This window comes from Grus americana, chromosome 26, assembly GCF_028858705.1.
Source record: "Grus americana isolate bGruAme1 chromosome 26, bGruAme1.mat, whole genome shotgun sequence".
Classification (NCBI taxonomy): domain Eukaryota; kingdom Metazoa; phylum Chordata; class Aves; order Gruiformes; family Gruidae; genus Grus; species Grus americana.
The window spans coordinates 5,185,816-5,203,613 of record NC_072877.1 but is presented as its reverse complement, the minus strand read 5'-3'; the positions used below and the strand labels follow the sequence as shown (position 1 = coordinate 5,203,613).

General features: G+C 49.1%; 1 protein-coding gene across 2 annotated transcripts; it reads left to right on the top strand.

The window, feature by feature from the left end:
• Nucleotides 1-8,457: 8,457 nt before the first annotated feature.
• On the top strand, nucleotides 8,458-17,667 carry NCAPH (non-SMC condensin I complex subunit H). Of its 2 annotated transcripts, none has more exons than XM_054804426.1 (17): nucleotides 8,458-8,700; nucleotides 8,788-8,881; nucleotides 9,204-9,296; nucleotides 10,296-10,434; nucleotides 10,932-11,047; nucleotides 11,384-11,573; nucleotides 12,158-12,249; nucleotides 12,393-12,598; nucleotides 13,071-13,219; nucleotides 13,764-13,870; nucleotides 14,119-14,241; nucleotides 14,561-14,668; nucleotides 15,288-15,455; nucleotides 15,799-15,915; nucleotides 16,158-16,243; nucleotides 16,585-16,660; nucleotides 17,166-17,667. In XM_054804426.1, the coding sequence occupies exons 1-17, from the start codon at nucleotides 8,501-8,503 to the stop codon at nucleotides 17,223-17,225; spliced, it is 2,124 nt and encodes a 707-aa protein (XP_054660401.1). In that variant the 5' UTR covers nucleotides 8,458-8,500; the 3' UTR covers nucleotides 17,226-17,667. The 2 variants fall into 2 exon arrangements, with proteins under 2 accessions (XP_054660401.1, XP_054660400.1); XM_054804425.1 differs by having other exon boundaries at nucleotides 10,929-11,047.
• Nucleotides 17,668-17,798: the final 131 nt, after the last annotated feature.

Below are 17,798 nucleotides of genomic sequence, written 5' to 3'. Positions count from 1 at the left end.
TAATGAACACACCATCCTGCCCCAAAACGCCTGTCTCCAACTGAATAATTAATACAGCCCTTATAATGCAAAGCTTAACACACAAACAGCCCCTTTTTCTGCTGCGTATCCACCCAAAATACCATCGCTGGTGGAAGCTAAATCTGTTAAATGCAGCAATCGTGGCAGCCCAGAGAAGGGACAGTGAGTCCCAAGAGCAGGTGAGGATGACAGATGACTCTCGGGTGTCTCTGCCCTTAAACTTTCCATCCCAGACAAAAAGGCTCCTGATTCTGTGCAATACGATACAGTTGGGAGCAGGAGAGGAGTGAGGGGATGACATGGGCTGCGACGTATGTCTGAGGTTTGGTATCTGGTGTGCGGGGCAGCTGGTAAGAGCTTTGTGTGAAGTTCTTCCCATAGTAGCATCTCTACAGAGAAAAAGTCTAACCCTCCTTCCCACAATGGTCTGTCTCTGATCCTCAGGTTTGTCCAAGTGGATTTTCATAAATAAATGTTTCTTTTTGTGAGACCATGCTGCAACCTGTTAATTAACCCACAATGACAAGAGGTGGCAACTGGTGGCTTGATGGGGGTGGGAGGAGAAGCAGTGAAAGGTAGCAAAGGCAAAACTAGGTGAAAAAGAGGGGTGAAAGGCAGCTGGTGGGTTTCGGGGGGGCCTTCAGCATGAGGGGTGTGCTCTGAAACTTCAAAACTACAGCAAGAAAAACCATAAGCCTCAGAACTCAGCCATCTGGAAAGCTGGGACCAGCCTCACACCACCAATTCCCAAAGCACGGGAAAGGCTCGAACACAGACAGGACTTACCGGCTGGTCGCTTCTCTGCACGGGGCTGAAGCAGACGTGTGTCTCAAGGATCTCACGTCAGCACTGGCATTTCCACCTATTCCGCTGGCTGCGAGCCAGAGCGATTCCTTTGACGAAGCAGCTAACATGCTTGGCCCTCCTTTCTGGTTTGGACTTCCCAAATCCCGCTGCTCTGCTGGGGCAGGTACCAGGACAGCACAATTCTCAACTTTCCAAGGCCTCACCACCCTGATGGGAGACAAAGTGGGAATGTAAGGAACCACCAGCCATGCTTCACCTCCCAGAGCAAAGCCCCCAGCCCAGCCTGCCCTTGCAATCAGTTCCAGCTGGCTATAATTTGCAGTTTTTAATTAGAGGAGCATTGCCAAGGCACAGTTGATTGGCATCACTGCCAAAGGCCCTGTCCCATATGCCTATTAAGCTCTTGTTATTTATTTTCATGTGTTATTTTATCATGCAAAAGGGGGAGAAGGAATAAACAGTGTCATGCACTGCTGCTGTGCTGTGCTTTGTGCAGGCATCTGCTTCCAGCCAAGCTTCCCACAGCAGGAACCAGAAAGCAGATCCCACTTTACAGCAGGATTCAGCATGTCAGATCCAAATGAGTGGTCATTTTATTTATCAGCATCAATGCATCACCTTTCCCTGAAGGGTTCATACCTGTTCCTAATGCACCTAGACACACATACTAGATAAAAAGGATGAGAACGTGCTTATTGGTTATAAAAAAATATTCATCAGCCACAGCAATCCACTGCAGAAATGATATGGGGAAATCCAAATTCCTCATGCCCCTGGGTGTGCATTTCCTCCATCTGCAATCAACAATGAAACCCCCCAAATCAAGAGCTACCTGGTGGGTTTGGGTCAGGGTTGAGGCTCTGGGGAGAATTTAAGGTGGTTGTTTTTGAATGGAGGGGAGGAACAGATAAAGGGTTTATTCCCTGCATTTGCAGCCTGCTGAAGTACTGCAGAGCTCTTCTCTCAGCATCCTCCTTCCCTTGCTGAGGCCTTTGCTGCTCGTTGCATGCTGTGGTACCCTCACACATCAAGCAAGACAATTTGCAGAGTTCTTGCTGTGCCCGCAAACCCCACTGGTGTCATGCACAGGGAGAAACCTGGATCTGCATCTGGTCAAGCCAAGACATGCCAGGTGAAAGCAGGATGAAGCACGAGCATCCTAAAGGTGACAACCAAAGAGCAGACCCTTGCTGTCACCTGCATGGTTGTCTTTTTATAGCTGCTCTCAGCTATCGCGGCAAATTTTGCAGACTTCAATGAACCCATCAATCTGATTATCTGCTACAGCAAAGACACAAGTTCAACTTAATTAACATTTATGGATTCCACAGTGTTTTGCATAAATGCTTGCTTAATACACAAGTCAAAAATATACCCAGAAAATGAAAATTAAAGATAGTTAATTGCTTGCAACTATGCACCAATGTGTAAACTGGGGTTTCCATAGCACCAAATGGTCTGTCAGATCATTATGACAAAGTTGGAGCTTAAAGAGAAACAACTTGAGTTTAAAATGTATGGAAGAAACTGGATTCTTCACATTCTTCATTCAACTTCATGAGCTCCCCACTTCAATTTCTGTGCAGATCACAGCAGATTTTGGTTTCCCTGCTGCAACAGAGCTACTTGGTAGAGAATTACAGACACTGCTTCACCATGGTCTGGTTGTTTAGACAAGTAATTACTTTTTATTACTGAACTAAATGAATCAAGCAGTAGCTAATGAAAAATTTGAGAACCTGCAGCAGCAATTCAAAAATCAACCCAATCGGGCTGCAAGCGTGAAATGAGGATTCACGGCAGTTTTCATATTCTTGGTGCCAGGTAACCACATCAAAAGGACTTTCCTTTGCATCGGCAAGATGCAAATACCTGAGGAAGGGAAGGGAGTGGGTGACAGCGCCAATTGCTTAAATAGGATGCTCAAGTGTGGTGATGGCTCTAATGGGCTTGATTAAAAGTCAAATATTATTAATTTGAGCAATCTGATGGGCAGGAAAGTGTCTACAAAGAGTCTGGGAAATCCCAGTGTGACCCATGCTCTCACTACACAAGATCAGGGCTTTGTCCTGGAAGATAACACAGGACAGAGATCCAAATCAGGATGAGCTTCCTGTGGACCGTACCACAACTAATGCACCCACCCCTGTGCCACACTGATCCTGCTTTCCCCCTTCCCTTTTCCTATAAGGAATTTACACATTGGGCAATTATAAGCCTTCCAATAAAAAATATTCTGGTTCCAGAAGACCAAGGTGTCAAGAAGAAATACAAGCTCTTCCTGAAGCTGCAGTCATTCTGAAGAGCAGCATTTCAGACTCAGAAGAGCATTACCATGCAAAGCACCTCCAAAAACATTATTCCTGTTATTGCAAAGCAGATTGTGCCGTCCAGGTTGATTAAAAGGGTTTAGGGAGGTAATGAGAGCAATTTTCAAGGGAGGTGAAAGGAGAAAGAGAGAAAAGGAGGGTTGTTCTGAACCACTCTGCTTTCTGCAGAGGCACACAGCCATGATATCGCAACAGCAGATAATATCTGTATTGAGGGATGCGTAGCTGATTATTACAAGCTGTTCAGCATCCAAAACCTTCTCTGATGCATAGCATAATCAAATGGCTGCGAATTTGCATTTAAATTGAAGAATTTAGGAATCCTTACCCCTAAGAGGAGCAGGCCTCCTTGGGTGACACTTCTGGCATCTCAGAGCCTTCACAGAGGAAGACAAAAATTGTGCGTGACAAACCACCCTCCATAGCCTGTCCTGCCGCCCTTCGCCGAGATGCGCGTCTCTGAAAGACGTGATTGATATCCACATCCGAACAGCACCAATAACCCTCCAGAGAGCAGAGTCCCTGTTATGTAGGGTCGCGTTAAGATTTTTGTCTTGCAGCGCTAACATTGTCAGCATTAAAACCTCTTCCCTCCCAAACCCCCCTGGTGTTTGACACCTGGGCAGCAGTGGCAGACACTAACCACACCAGGATTTCAGCAGCAGCACAAAAAAGGCCACAAAACCAGTGGCAGAGGCACACTGGGCACATCTCCAGGGACTTCTGAGTCACTCAGCATGCCCAAGGGATGGAGCATGCAGGGGATGGAGACAACGTCCTCCAGAGCAGCTCTGGTCTGAGATGGTCTCTCAAGATTTGTCAACAAAATCCTCCTCGAGGACTGCACCCATGCCCTGTGCAAGCAGAGAAGCGTGGTGAAGCAAGTCATTCTGCTCTGCAAACTGTCTTCTTTTCTCCTCACACAGGGCACCTGCAGCACCCTCAAAGGCATTAGCACTTCCAAAAACACTGGTTGGGTTAGCAGCCTGTGCAAGAACTCAGAGTCCAACATCCCACCAACTTCCCCTGGGATGTGGGGAATCGCTGAGTTTGCCCTCTTGGATTCATGTCCCACTCTCCTCTCCGAGCTGCGGGAGCTCTGCTCTGCTGTAAGCCCCTCATTCACAAGCACCAGCCTAGTTTGAAATAATTTCAAACTGTTAGGAGTCCTAAATTATAAAATAAATTGAACTGAATTAACAAGCCACTGACCCAGCCAGTTCATCTAACATCTCTGCAGCAGGTTCCCGCAGTCAGAAATGATTGCCGGTGCAATTCTCGGGGGCTGCAGGCTGGCAGTTGCATCCAGACCAGCCTGCCCGTTTCTCTTCCCTTTGCTTGTAAGGGAAAATTGCCAAGAACAACAGGAGACACTGCGTGGGCACAGCCAGACCAAAGCTGGGGAGAGGCACAGCCTCATCTTGCTGCTGCTGGCCCCAACAGCTCAAGAGGATTTACAACTCAGCGCATCCCTCATCTTCTTTCAACCCCACAATCTTATCTGGATTGCTCCATCGGGACCTCGAGGACTCTTCCTCAGCTGGAAGTGCGAGCCTGCGCTGTGACCATGCTACCAATGATTTATACATTGCTGCACTTGAGGAGGAGTTCTTATATTTGATTTTGCAGCCATTAGCAGGTCTGTGAAATCCTGGATTTTATAGTACAAGTGCTTTACCTGGTGATAAAACACAAGAAATGAGACCATGCTGGCCTCCTCCAGGACCTCCCCACTCAGAGCCACGCTTTCTAAGGGGGGAAAAAAAAATCCAACCTGTGTTTGTTAGTGCAACCTGTGTTACAGCCTTTTCAGATGTAGTGCTGAGCCAGGGCACAGGCAGGCTTCTCAGGAATGGGCCTTCCTAATAAAACCTTAGAGAAATCAAACCATTTACCTCTTCCGAGGTTTCAACCTCTTCCTTGTGCCCCGAGGTATGAGCATGACCACAAGTAGCTCTGCAGCAATAACAAGTGAGGCTGAAAGCAGACAGCACGCTCTGGAATGGAAAATCAGGCGGAGAGGCTGACCCTAGGGTGTCTGTCTGCAAAAAATGATCTTCACTGAAAACCAAAAACAAGCACCTTCCCAGCCACTATCGGCAGCCGAGCGGGTATTAAATTGCCTTTTATTACTGATATGAGCTACAGTTGTTTGCATAAGAATAGTACCAGCGAGTTAATAAATGCTCCTGTAGCATCTGCTCCAGCACAGGGAAATTACCAGATAATCTCTAGTTTACAGGTCATTTATAGAGGGGTGTGCCAGTTCAACAAGAGGAGACCCCGCCTGTGTGGCATCAACAGTCTTGGCCACTGCAGCAGGGGCCCAGAGTGCACACAGAGGTGCCCCTGACCCACACAGAAACCAGATCTTCAGCAGACCCATCGCCACAGGCAAGCGCCCACCAAGTTGAGCTGAGGTGTGATGCTTGCAGGGGGCAGTAGCACCAGAAGGCTGTGAGTTCAACCCTCCCCAGCACTATTTTTAAGCCTTGCAGCTGGGGAAGATCCCTGTTGCTACGCTACGTGTGTTGTGGGTCCGGAGCAGTCAGTGCATCACACCCCTGGGACCTGCCGAGCAGCTCAGCAGTCCCGCGGACATGACTGACAAGGTTTCAAGTCCATGACGGCAGCTGCAGCAGTCACACAGGACCACTCCCCTACTTCCTACTCTTCTCCTAAGCTTCCCACCCCCCCCTCCAGCACTTGTCTGCAGCTAGAAAACATCCCCTGTGTTTGGTGTCACCCCAAAGTTTCCCACAGCCCTGGCACGGCGCAGGCAGGCAGATGGAAAAGTACCGGGAGCACAGCAGGCAGCAGTTGCTGCCTGGTGGGCGGACAGCCGGCTTTCCCTTGTAAGTCATTCTTCCCAGCTCCCAAAGCAAACCTTAAATGAGCCTCCAGAATTTCTCCAAGAGCAGGAGAATCCCAGCACACCTCGTTGTCCGGCAAACACCCACCAGCAGGTTTGAATTGTAAATCAAGTTTCCCAAAGTCCTGTCAGTGATTTATTAGTTGGGAAGCTGATCAAAGGGGGAGCAGCTATTTGTAAAAGTTCCTGTCACCAAATGATACATTCTCTTAATTTCCAGTTAAATACAGAGTGTGAATATTTCTGCCCTCGCTAGCATCACTAATGGCTGGGAATAATCAAATGCTCCACACATTGCTATTGCCATGGCAGGAGTAATTTATTTGGACATTAAAGATGTTCATAGTTCCTTCAGCCACTTTCTTTTCAGATGTATAGCTGGAAATATTGATTTGTTTACAACAGCCATTAAAAGCTTCCTTACGAGGCTTTTGCTCACAAGAAGACACCTCACAAAGCATAACCTGGGTTTTACAGTCTCTCCATTTTAGTCTGGCCCAACTGGTGCAGCTGAGGGAAGGGGCCAGAGCCCTTTGCTCAGACCCTGAGTTATTTGGGGACAAAAAGAGCCCTACAGGGTTTTTGCTCCCCCCCCACAAGTCACTTAGTCCCTTGTGGCTTTTACAAGGGCCCTGGGCCTCCAGGGTGCTTGAGCTGTACTTACGAGTAGACGCCAGTCTCCAGAAGTTTATTCTTTTGCCATTTTTGGGGTGGCTGGAGTCAGTGCAGAAACTAGCTGATGGCAGAGCGATTCCTTGGATGCTCTGTGTGGGGAGCAGGGGGACTGCTGCCAGGGTTGGCTAAGCAGGGAACACAGCGTCTTATCCGATTGCCGCTCCTGAGGAACATAGTTGAGATCAAACCACATCTTTTCCTCATGCCCCATCCAGTGGCTAAAGCTGGAAGAGCACATTGCAGTCGGGAAGAACTCAGACATCAAACTGCAGCAACATCTCAGTCCCCAGTACCTAAATCCCCCAAGAGGGACTGGGGAGGCTGCTGCTTCACCCCCTCCCTCAGAGGGATGATGGCTGGGAATGCTGGCCTGCTAGGGCTGGAAAAGCTGCTTGTCCCAGAGGTGGCAGTGGAGAAGCTGCTCTTCCCATCAGCTATGGGGTCATGGTGATGGTGGAGGCAGGCACAGGTCTGGACCACCTAACTTTCTGCTAAAGCTTCTTCAGTGCAGGACATGCTACAAAAATAAACCACATAGCTTTATTTCACTCACCTTGCCTCAACCCTCAGCACAGACATCTGTCCGTACTAAAGCAAGGAGCGTGTCTCATCTGCCCACAGCCTAGGCACTTTCCCCAGCAAACCTTCCCTGCTAGTAAGCACAGGGAAACTAAAGCAATACAGATAACCTCGCCTCATCTGCTGAGAGCTGGGGAAACAGGTGAAAAGTTGAGGTGGAGATTCAGGGGAGCCTTCCTGTCACAAACACAGGCTGCCTTGGGCCAGACCAAGAGCAGAAAGGATTGGTTTTAGGAAGCTCTATTGTGTCCTCAATTACCAGTCTCTCTGCCTCCAGCACTGCAGTGAAAGCAGGAGCTCTTGCAGAGCATCCTTCCTCGGCCAGGCTGGGAGGAAGGGCACTGTGCTGGGCTCCAGGGCTGGAAGCAGCGGGGATGCCCTGAGGCTTCTGCTAGAGCCCCACCACGCAGGGCTGACATCTAAGCTGCTGGGTGCTGCCCAGCCTGAGAGTGGGCACAGCGAGGGCTTATAGAACACAACAAAAAGCACCTGGAGGGCCATGGGGTGCACGGAAACAAATTCAGAGGGCTCTAGGGAACACCAAACAGTGCACAGAGCAGTTGAGGGACCGCCAGAAGGCGCCTGGAGTGCTCCGGGGGCCCTGCAGAGCAAACTGAAAGGTCCGGCAGACAGCCCTGTGGAAGTGCTTCCACAAAGACAGGGACCCCGGGGAACAACAAGAGGCAAGCGGAGGCCTCCGGGGCGGGGCGGTCCACGGAGACACCAATGATCGTGGGGAACCACTGAAAGACGACAGCGACTGAGAGGGGCGGTCCATACCTAAGCAGGTCGGCTCTGGCGGTTTTTCCTCTTGCGAGGCGGGCTTTCCCCGCGGCTAACCGCTGCTCCGCCAGTGCAAGAGGGGCCCGGGCACCACCGGCGGTGGATGGCAGCCCTCAGAGCGCAACCCTGGGCCAGGAAGGCTTCCGCCCCACGGACACCCAGCCCCTGACAGAAGCCGCAAAGCACGCTAACCGCTCCCGCCCGCCGGCAGACTAAAGGACCACCCCCCTCCGCAGCCGTTGTGCCCGGCACATGCGCGCTACAGCGCGCGCGGCGATTCAAACCCTATAGAGCGGAGGGGGGGAGCGCCGCGCGTCCGATTGGTCGTGGGCCGGCCCGGCCGTGAGCCGATTGGCCCGTAGGTGAGGATTGGGCGGGGCGGTGGTGGCGGTGGGCCTGAGGCGGCGAGGGCCGGCCCGGCCCCATCGCGAGCATGAGCCACCCGACGCCCCGCCGGGCCCCGGCCGCCTCCCCCGCCCCGAGGGCTCTCGGTAGCACCGGCACCCCTGTGCTGGCCGAGTGCCTCGGTAACGACGATGAACAGGAGAGGCGGCAACGCCGGCGCTCGAGAGCCACCGATCTCCAGCTCAGCAGCACCGACTCGCCGCTGGGCCTCGCTTCACCCGCCCCCAGGTACGGCCGGGCGCGGTGTGGGGAGTTGGGGGGAGGGAGGGGGGTATGCGGAGGTGGAGGGTCCCCAAAGCACCATGTCTCCCCCAGGCAGGCGGAGGCATGGCTGCCGGCCCCCCCGCAGTGGACCAACGCTCAGATCTCAGATCACTACAGCACCTGCATCAAGCTCTCCACAGAGAACGTGAGTCAGCCGCCTCGGGGAGGGCTCCTGGACCCGGCCCCTCGCACACCACCTCTGTCTGGCAGTGGTTGCAAGGCCGGGAGGGATTTTAAACTCCTTGAGCCTTGGCTACACGGTTATTCTTCTTCCAAGGCCTCTGAGCCACATCCCTGATCCAAGTCGTGGCCAGAGCTGGGCTTCTGTTGCTGCCTTCCCAGCAGTAACAAAGTATGGACTGTATCCCCTCTGTCCTGCTGTAAATAACCCCGTAGGATGAGGGTTCAGACAGTTTTGACAGATGTTATTTGCTAGGGGATCAGTTCTGGGCTGTGCTTTGTTTCAGAAAATCACCACGAAGAATGCCTTTGGATTACACCTAATAGACTATATGACCGAGATCCTGAAACAGAAGGACTCTGAACTGACCAACTTCAAGGTGAGAGGAATCACTGCCTGGTCACGGTGTTGCTTTGTTTCCGACTGGTATTTAGCCTAAGGTTTAGTCAATAACAAGCCTCAATAATGCTAAGGTAATTGAAGTGGTTACTTGCACTAAAAATACCTGGTAGAGGCAGCACAGTCACTTTTCACAGAAGCTTACAGTATTGAATCCTTTTGTACCACAGAAATTAAAGGCTGGATTCTTTCAGTTACGGTCCTTCAAAAGGAGATCTTTTTTAAAAGTAAGACTTGTGAAGCTTCTGAGGTAAATACTGAGTGTTACAACCAGTTAGAAAACAAGGCTGGAAAGATAGGAAGTTAGTGCGGCTAATTCCTGGACTAATTTTGATCTGAGATGGATCAGAATAGGAACTTGCCAGGGCAAAGATGTTCTGACTATAATAGTTCACTGATTCTAGGAGGGAGAACTGAATTCTTGGATGAATGAACAAATGAACATGGTCTCAAGGAACCGCTGAGCTAGCTGTCGTACTGAGGAAGGGACAGGAAACAGTGCACAGGTTTTCAGTGGGTGGTTCTTCACCTTCTGGCCTTCAATCACTTTATCTGTGATTGAAAAGATATCTCCTGCACTTCCTTTGACTTCATAATTTGGGAAAATAGAATTATACCAAGAGGCTGACCCAAAAGAAAGCATGAAGGAGAGGTGGAGGAGAGAGGTCTCTTGGCAGATGCAAGTCTGCACCTTTCTGCTTCTCCCCATTGCTTAATCTTGGCAACTTTTTAAGTATTCTGTGTGATCCTTTCCACAATATCTGATAAGGCTCTGCCTGGGAAGACACATCTTGACCCCTGCTGTGCACTTAGGTCTCAGTAGGTTTCAGAATAAATCCTTTTTCAGTTGTTCAAAATTTTGTTTGTAATACAGAGCATTGAGAAATTCAGGTCTGCAGTTTGTCTTCTGCGTTTGCATCTTCTAGATGAGACTTTTTCCTTTCTATTTAAAAATTGCGTATTTTGTTCCTTCTGTCAGATAGCAGCTGGCACGCTTGATGCAAGCGCGAAGATTTACGCCGTGCGCGTGGATGCAGTCCATGCAGATACCTACAAAGTTCTTGGAGGCTTGGGCAAGGACTCGGCACCTACAAAAAACATGGACACCCCAGAAGGAGGTGTGCCATTTGCTTGTTTTCTGTTAAGCAGTTACTATTCCACCTGTGCGTAAGAGATATGTCAGTGTACTTCCACAGCACCCCTGAATTTCGAAGCACTTTGTACATCTAGGAGAGTGCTGCTAACTTCATTTCTCAAGGGCTGGGAAATCCTAAATTAATTTGCCTGGGTGTTTGAGCAGGGAGGGTGGAGATGAGAACCTGAATCTGTTGCTCAATCCTGTATTCAAGGATTTAGCCTGTCAGATTTGAATGCAAACCAAAGGTTAAGAATGAAGTGCCTCAGTCTTTGCTGTCCTTTGCTTTGAAATAAAAATGTGCAGTTAAGATAAAATGGAGTTGATAAAAAGAAATGCGGCATCCAGCCAATGAAACACTGGTGTTTCACGCTAATAGATACCAGTTGTACAAACTGAAGTAAAAGTTGTTCTATCCCTCTGTAGGGTATTTTTAGCAAGTTTTCTAAGTGTAACTTGTTGTTCCTTTCCTTTTAGAAGACAGTCCAGCTCCTGAGTCTGTCAAGAGAGTTCAGACAAAGAAAAAGCACTCATTCAAAACCATTGAGCAGAACTTGAATAACATCAATGTGTCAGAGGCTAATCGCAGATGTGAGGTGGGTGAAGGGAGGCTGCTGTAGCAGCTGTGTTCTGGCGGAGGAAAGGAGATGTCGCCTCATCTTTCTCATTTCTATTGTTTTCCTTATTGTGCATTCCTCTCTTGGGCTCTAACATTGACATGCACGTCTGTGAATTCTGCTATTATAGCAAGATTGTTCCTAGTCATGTATATTCCTCCTGTGTGAGGCAGCTGTGAGAGCTCTCTCCTTGCTGGAAAAGATGCGTGGGCCATTCTCCCTTCAGATCTGTGCTTAAAAATCTCCTGCAGAGACCTGCTTCACCCCCTCTATCTACTCCACTCCTTGATTCTTTGCTTCATTCTGTACCTGTAGGTTGATCCAATGTTCCAGAAAACAGCCGCATCTTTTGATGAATGCAGCACAGCTGGTATTTTCCTCACCGGGCTGCATACCCAAAGCTGCCACAGCGAGCTCCTCTTTGACTCAAAGATTGTGCCTCTCCCTTCTTCAGAGACGCTCACGCTGCCAAACTCTGATCCTGTAAAAGTGACGGATTTAAAGTGTGAGTGCTGGTAACTGCTAAGCAAAGGGACCCATCCAGGCCTTTCGATCCTTTTCATCTCCCAAGCACGCTCATTTTTGTCTCAGCTAGCTTGACTTGTGCTTTTGTTCACTGCTTGGCTACCCGGTGGTGCGTTGCTCTGATTCTGCTCAAGTTGAGACCAGTTGCTGGACAAACAGGATCTTTGCAGGTTTTTAGATCACTACATGTAGCTTAACCTCTGGCAGGTCTGTCACACCACACGTATACATGGTCTGAACTGTGCAGCGGTTGAAATGAGTGTTCTCCAGCTTAAGGACTGACCTTCTTAGAGTGTTTTGAGCCTGTACACACTACCAAACCCCGCTGCTCTGATCAGATTCCCAGTGTTATGCCCACCCTCGAGTTAGGGTAGCAATTGAACTCTTTCTTTCTGCTGAGAAATGAGCCCGACTGCTTTTTCAGTGAGCCCTGCGCTGCCCTACGTGCAAGAAGGGCTGCCTACATACATGGCTTTGAGCATGATTTAATGCCTGGTACTTGCTTTAGGTGCTGTTTTTTTCATCCTGTATCTAATCTCTCCCCCTTGCTCTCCTTGTCTCTAGCCCTTCTGGCACAGTGCATTGAAAAACGCCCCATCTGCTCTTCGCTGGCTGGTTTCCAGTTTACAAAGTGGGATGCTGAATCCCATGATGAGGTATGTTTATTAGCTCTGTGCCAGGTGGGATACTTGAGCTGTAATCTCTGCGATCTCTGAGATACACAGGGCAGCGGGAATGTTGCACTGCAGGAACGCTGGTATCCTGCAATTTTTTTCCTGAGCACCTTCTCCTCCTACAGTCAGTGTCAGCCCTGATGGATAAATTTAAGAAGAGCGACCAAGTGTTTGATATCAATGCGGAGATAGACAGCGATGTGGAAGACTGTGTTCCTACCCTGCCAGATGACAACTTCAATTCTGATTCCCCCAGGAGTAGAGTGGCAGACAAGATTGGGGAATTCACAGAAAACCTCAACTCCTTTGGAACAGTCCACCAGAGCAAGAGGTAAGTAGTCACTGAAAAATCTCTAAATGTGCTTTGATAGCAAGCGACAACTTCTGACAGCTCTCTGGGAAACCTTTAACTTACTGTGTACATGTTTCCCGTCTGGCTATAACTTGCTTTCTGCTCCAGTTTCGGGTATGTCCAGGAATGCATTACAGTAGTATCTCTACCCTCCAAGACGACCTTTCTGTATGGTCACATTTCCCCAGAGTGATTGCTTGTCTGCTTGCTCTGCTGCCTGATTTCCAGCCTGCCCTTTGCCAAATCCACCTCTGTTTCTGCAGCAGCCTTACAGCCTCCAGACAGCGCAACACCCCAGTACCGTTCACTGATTAAAGAACAGGAGCCCTGCGCACATGCAGGACAAAGCGAGCTATGTCTGTACAGAGCTGATCTGGATATTAAATGCACACTCAGGCCTGGTGCGAGCCAAAGGAATGATTTCACTGAGCTTCATGTGTGCTCTTTCCAGAATTGATGCGGTTCCTTTTGGAGATGGAGACATCGGGACCATGTGCCTTCATCTCTCCATGAAACCGGGGGAATATTCCTACTTCAGTCCTCAAACTCTGTCAATGTGGGCTGGCCCAGAGCACTGGCGTTTCAAACCTCGACACAAACGTATGTATTTAGAGATGGTGGCTCATACACTACAGATGTGGCTACTGCCAGCTCTGGCTTACCTTTGGAGATGGGTGGCATCTGTGTCGTAAAGTGGGGACAGTAAAGAAAGGGACAAGCCTGCACGGCTCTTTTCTAGCCAGCTGGGAAGCAGTACTGAGTTCGGACACCAGGAAGGCTCTCAGTCTCACGTGGATCCATTGGTGTCTAACGTATTCTCTATTGTTTGGGTTTGTTAACGATGCTCAAAGTTGAGGGGGTGTCTCTCACTGCAGCAATAGGAGATACCAGAACTAATACAGCTCCTGCTGTTGTTTCCCACCTTCCGCATAAAAACTGAAGAATGAATTACACTTTCTGCTTCTATAAAAAGATACTGATCCCTTTAAAACACAAAGCTGAGAACCACACCTATTGCTTTCCCGTAACAAAGGCAAAAGTCCTTGGAGGTGACCTTTCCATGCAGAGCAGATGCTCAAGTTAGGAGTGATCTTCTTGTCCTCACTCTGTCACCGAGCACTGATCCTTTCCCTGCTTTCTGCAGTAGATTCTGACTCTGAAAAAGAGACCAAGAAAAGGAGTGCAAAGAAAGCATTTGAAATTAACTTTGATGAGGATATTGACTTTGAGGCACATTTCCGTAAGACCAAGGTACGTGCTGAGTTTCTGCCCCTCTGCAACCTCTTTTGCCATATCACTATGGCTTGGAACTGTCATCTGCAAACCGGCTCATCTCACGCACTGGGTGCACTGACTGGACCAGTGTGGAACTCCTCTTTGGAGGCATCTCTGAACTTGCTCCCTTTCAGACAAAAACCTGTGTTCAAAGCACTTATTTGTGCATTAATCTTCCAAGTAGTGGATAGCTCATGGGTAATGGCATCTATTACCTTCCCCAGGCATCTGTAACTCTAGCCAAATCCATTCTAGAAAGCCAGAATGTGAAGAGCACCACGCTTCCCACAGACTTCAACTATGACCCTAACACCATTCTCCAACTGTTCCTCAAACCAGCTGTTAAGGTAAGGATCTTCTCCGAAAGGCTGTTGGCAGTGATTCCATGCCCAAAACCGCTCTTCACCAAATGCTTGAAGTGCTTCGGGATGTTCTTCAGGGCTGGAGATGGGCCAGCACATCTCTCACTGAACTCACCTTGATGCTGAAGCGGCTGTGCTTAGCTGTTGCGCTTTACAATGGGCTCGCTAGAGAGCTGGTATGCAAGGAGGAGGAAGAGCCAGCAGGCTGGGAAAAGGGGAGGTGATGAAGGAACAAGGTGCAGACATTGCTTGAGGAAGTATTTAGAGTTTTTCCCTTTCCTGACCTCTGGTCTTGTCTCTGTAGCTCTGCAGGACATCTGAGCCAGACAACTTGTTGGATAACGAAGATGAGATTGGCGAGTATGATTACAACAACCCCAATGACACCTCCAATTTCTGCCCTGCATTGCAGGTAACTGGAACAAGAAGATTTCTTTCCACTGCCTAGATTTGATATGCAATGGGAATAATTTAGGGAGAATCTGTGTCCAGAATTACTAGGGAAAAAGAACTGGCATTACAGATTATGACAAAGCTACAGAAGTCTCTGTGTGCACCCCTGTCCCCTCACTCTAACAACATCAACTAAACCTTCTGCCTTTGGTGTTTGCCAGTCAGTTTGCTCACTCAATGCCATCACTCACCTCTGCGGTCATCTCTTCACAGTGAGGTTTGCTCCCAGCTGTTTGGAGTTCCTGTTGAAGTCGATTTCTTAGAAAGCTTAGGCTTTCTGCCAGGCCAGTGCTGCCTCCTGAGTGTGCTTAGGACTGGCAGGAGAGCCCTCATCTCTGTTATCTTTCCATGTAGAACAGCCTTTTGATATTCTGCGCTCTAGGTCTCCCTTAGGTTTAGCCTTAGCCCAGCCTAAGCACCCTGGGGAGAGGCTGAACAAGAATGTGTTCCATGGGGAAGGTGAGCCGGTATCACCACCCTCCTGAGAAGTGGGTGCTCTTGTTATGTCAGTGTGGGACATCTCTGGCTCCTCAAATATGTCTCTGGGTGGCCTCACTGCTGTATCTCTTCTTGGTCAGGCTGCAGACAGCGATGATGATAATGACCCCATTCAATTCATGGGTCAGATGGGGGAGTTCAACCTTACTGTCCACCCTGAGGGTCAAGACGCTGAGCCCAACAGGGTTGTTGGCGATGTTGATATCACGACGTACGGAGAGCTGAACCTCATTGCTGAGCCCCAGAAGGTAAGGACTTGTATTGTCACCAAGCTGTGAACTGCTCACTGGACAGGTCTGGAGCAAAGCCTCTTGATGCCTCGAGTGGTCATAAGTGCTGAGACAGCACTTTCTCTAGTACAGGACTTCCTGGGTTTGCTACTGGACATTTTATTCCCAGATTAATTCCCACAAGGACATTAAGCTAAAGGGAATTAAAAAAAAATAACAAAAAATATCAAAGTTTTAGTAGTAAGATAGCATTCACCGTTGTTCCCAAGGAGAACTATGTTTGGATTGTTCCTGTGGTCCTGATTGAGGATAGTGCTGCTGCTCAGTTGCTCTTAGCTAACCCTCGACTCCTTTTCCTCAGGTCAATAAGATAGCAATCCAGTATGCAAAGACAGCCAAGAAAATGGACATGAAGAGGTTGAAGAAAAACATGTGGGACCTCTTGACTAATGGACAGAAGAAAGAAACAGTGGCAGAGGTGAGTGCTGGGGGAGTCAGATACCTCGATGGGCCCAAGGATAAGAGAATGCCGTGCGGGTAACTGCGCTTAACTCCTGCAGACACAGTCTTGGGCAGGTTTAACAGCAATTCCTTTCTAGTAGTCTTCCTCCCATGGGATGGTTGATAAGGATAGGTGGAGCGTAAGTTACAGTGGTTTTTCTTTGAACACAAGGCTGAGTGCTGGGGAGCAAAGTCTGTCTCTGTCTTTTTACTAAACAGATGGAAGATGCAGAGGAAGAGAACAACACATCAGTGGTAGCAGGCGAGAAGGTCTTCAGCAACATCACAAAGGAACTGCTTCACAGGTAGAGGGGCCCTAAAAAAGGCTGGGTTGAAGGTGGGGGACAGACTGCAGCTGAGCTTGGGCAAATGCTGACCCCACTGTGTCTATCACAACCTACTGACTGAACCCTGATGGGGAAAAATGTCTTTTCTCTCGCTCTCTGGGTTTGCCTGGGGGAGCTACAGGTTGCATTCAGCTTGGCAAATTCTTCGCTAGTGGGAGTGGAAAGGTGTAAAAAAGCAGATCCCTGGGAAGGAGTTAATCTTTGGCAACCCGGTCCTTGCAGGCACACTCCGGCTGTCGGGTTTCAGTATGCTCCAGGCATCCTGACCTTCTCCCTTCTCTTTTTTTTTTTTTTTGTAGGCTGCCTTCTGCCATGGCTAACAATCTGTCTGTCCCCTTAGCCTTTGCCTGCCTCTTGCATTTGGCGAATGAGAAGGTAAGTGCAGTGTGCACACAGGAGACATGGCAGGAGCTTATAGGGAACAAAAACCAGGCTGATTTTTTGCTGAACAACAGCCCGTGGTTAAGCGCTCGCAGCATTTCCAGCCTAACTGCTGTCTGTCCTTCCTTGTCCTTGGGTCTGGTAGCAGAGGAGTGAGCACTTTGTTGCTCAGCTTTGTGAGCATTTCAGACTCTGAAGCAGTAGCCAATGGGAAGAATAATCTAAAATAAAATTACTGTACAGATGGAGAAACAGGCATTGTAATCTTATTTACTGACTCTTTGTTATTACTGTTGTTCCACTGTGAGCAGGGATAAGAGGTGCAGGAAAATCCAGTTCAGAGGCATCATATAAGGTCTTGCATGTGCTGATAGTGACAGAAGGGGCTGGGGTCGTTCTGAACCTTCGTTGTGTGGGGTGTTTTTTTTTTATGCCAGGCCTTCAGAGTCAGAGGGGAAGAGTGGCTTTGTCAAGCGTAGTGTTTTTTTTCTCTTCCCAGAATCTGAAGCTGGAGGGCACAGAGGACCTGTCCGATGTCCTAGTGAGACCAGGCAACTGAGCCGTGTGGAGTAGGCCACTGGGGCTGATCCCCAGGACAGAGCTCAGCTTCCCAGCTCATCGGTGCTCGCTCTGGACCATCTCATCAGTGACAGATTTTTCGCCTCCCAGCACCGTTGCTGAGAAATCCCACTGGTCTCTGCACCTTTAAAATCAAGGATGTCCCATCTAAACATAGGACCTGTACAGATGGACAGATGCCACTCAGCCTGCCTGGCTTCTGCCATCTTCAATCTGTCAGCTCTTTCCTGGGTCTGGGTAGCGGAATTTCTCCGTCTCACTGTGAACCGCCAGTGCCTGCTAGCAAGAGGCTCCTCTGTGTGTCACCCGCTGTCTGTCTGTAATTCCCAGTATGTGGACTCATGTCTCCAGTTTCTCCTGTAGTCCTATTCATCCCCTGAATTTATTTACCTTTTATACTGAGCTTAAAGATAATAAATTGCTAAAGACTTTGTAGATGGGCCTTTGAGATGGGGGAAGGAGGAGTCTCCAAAATAGGACCTAGGAGCCGTGGGGGATCGCACAGCCGGAGCATCACAATCCAGGACCCAGCCCTCAGTACCTGAATGATGTG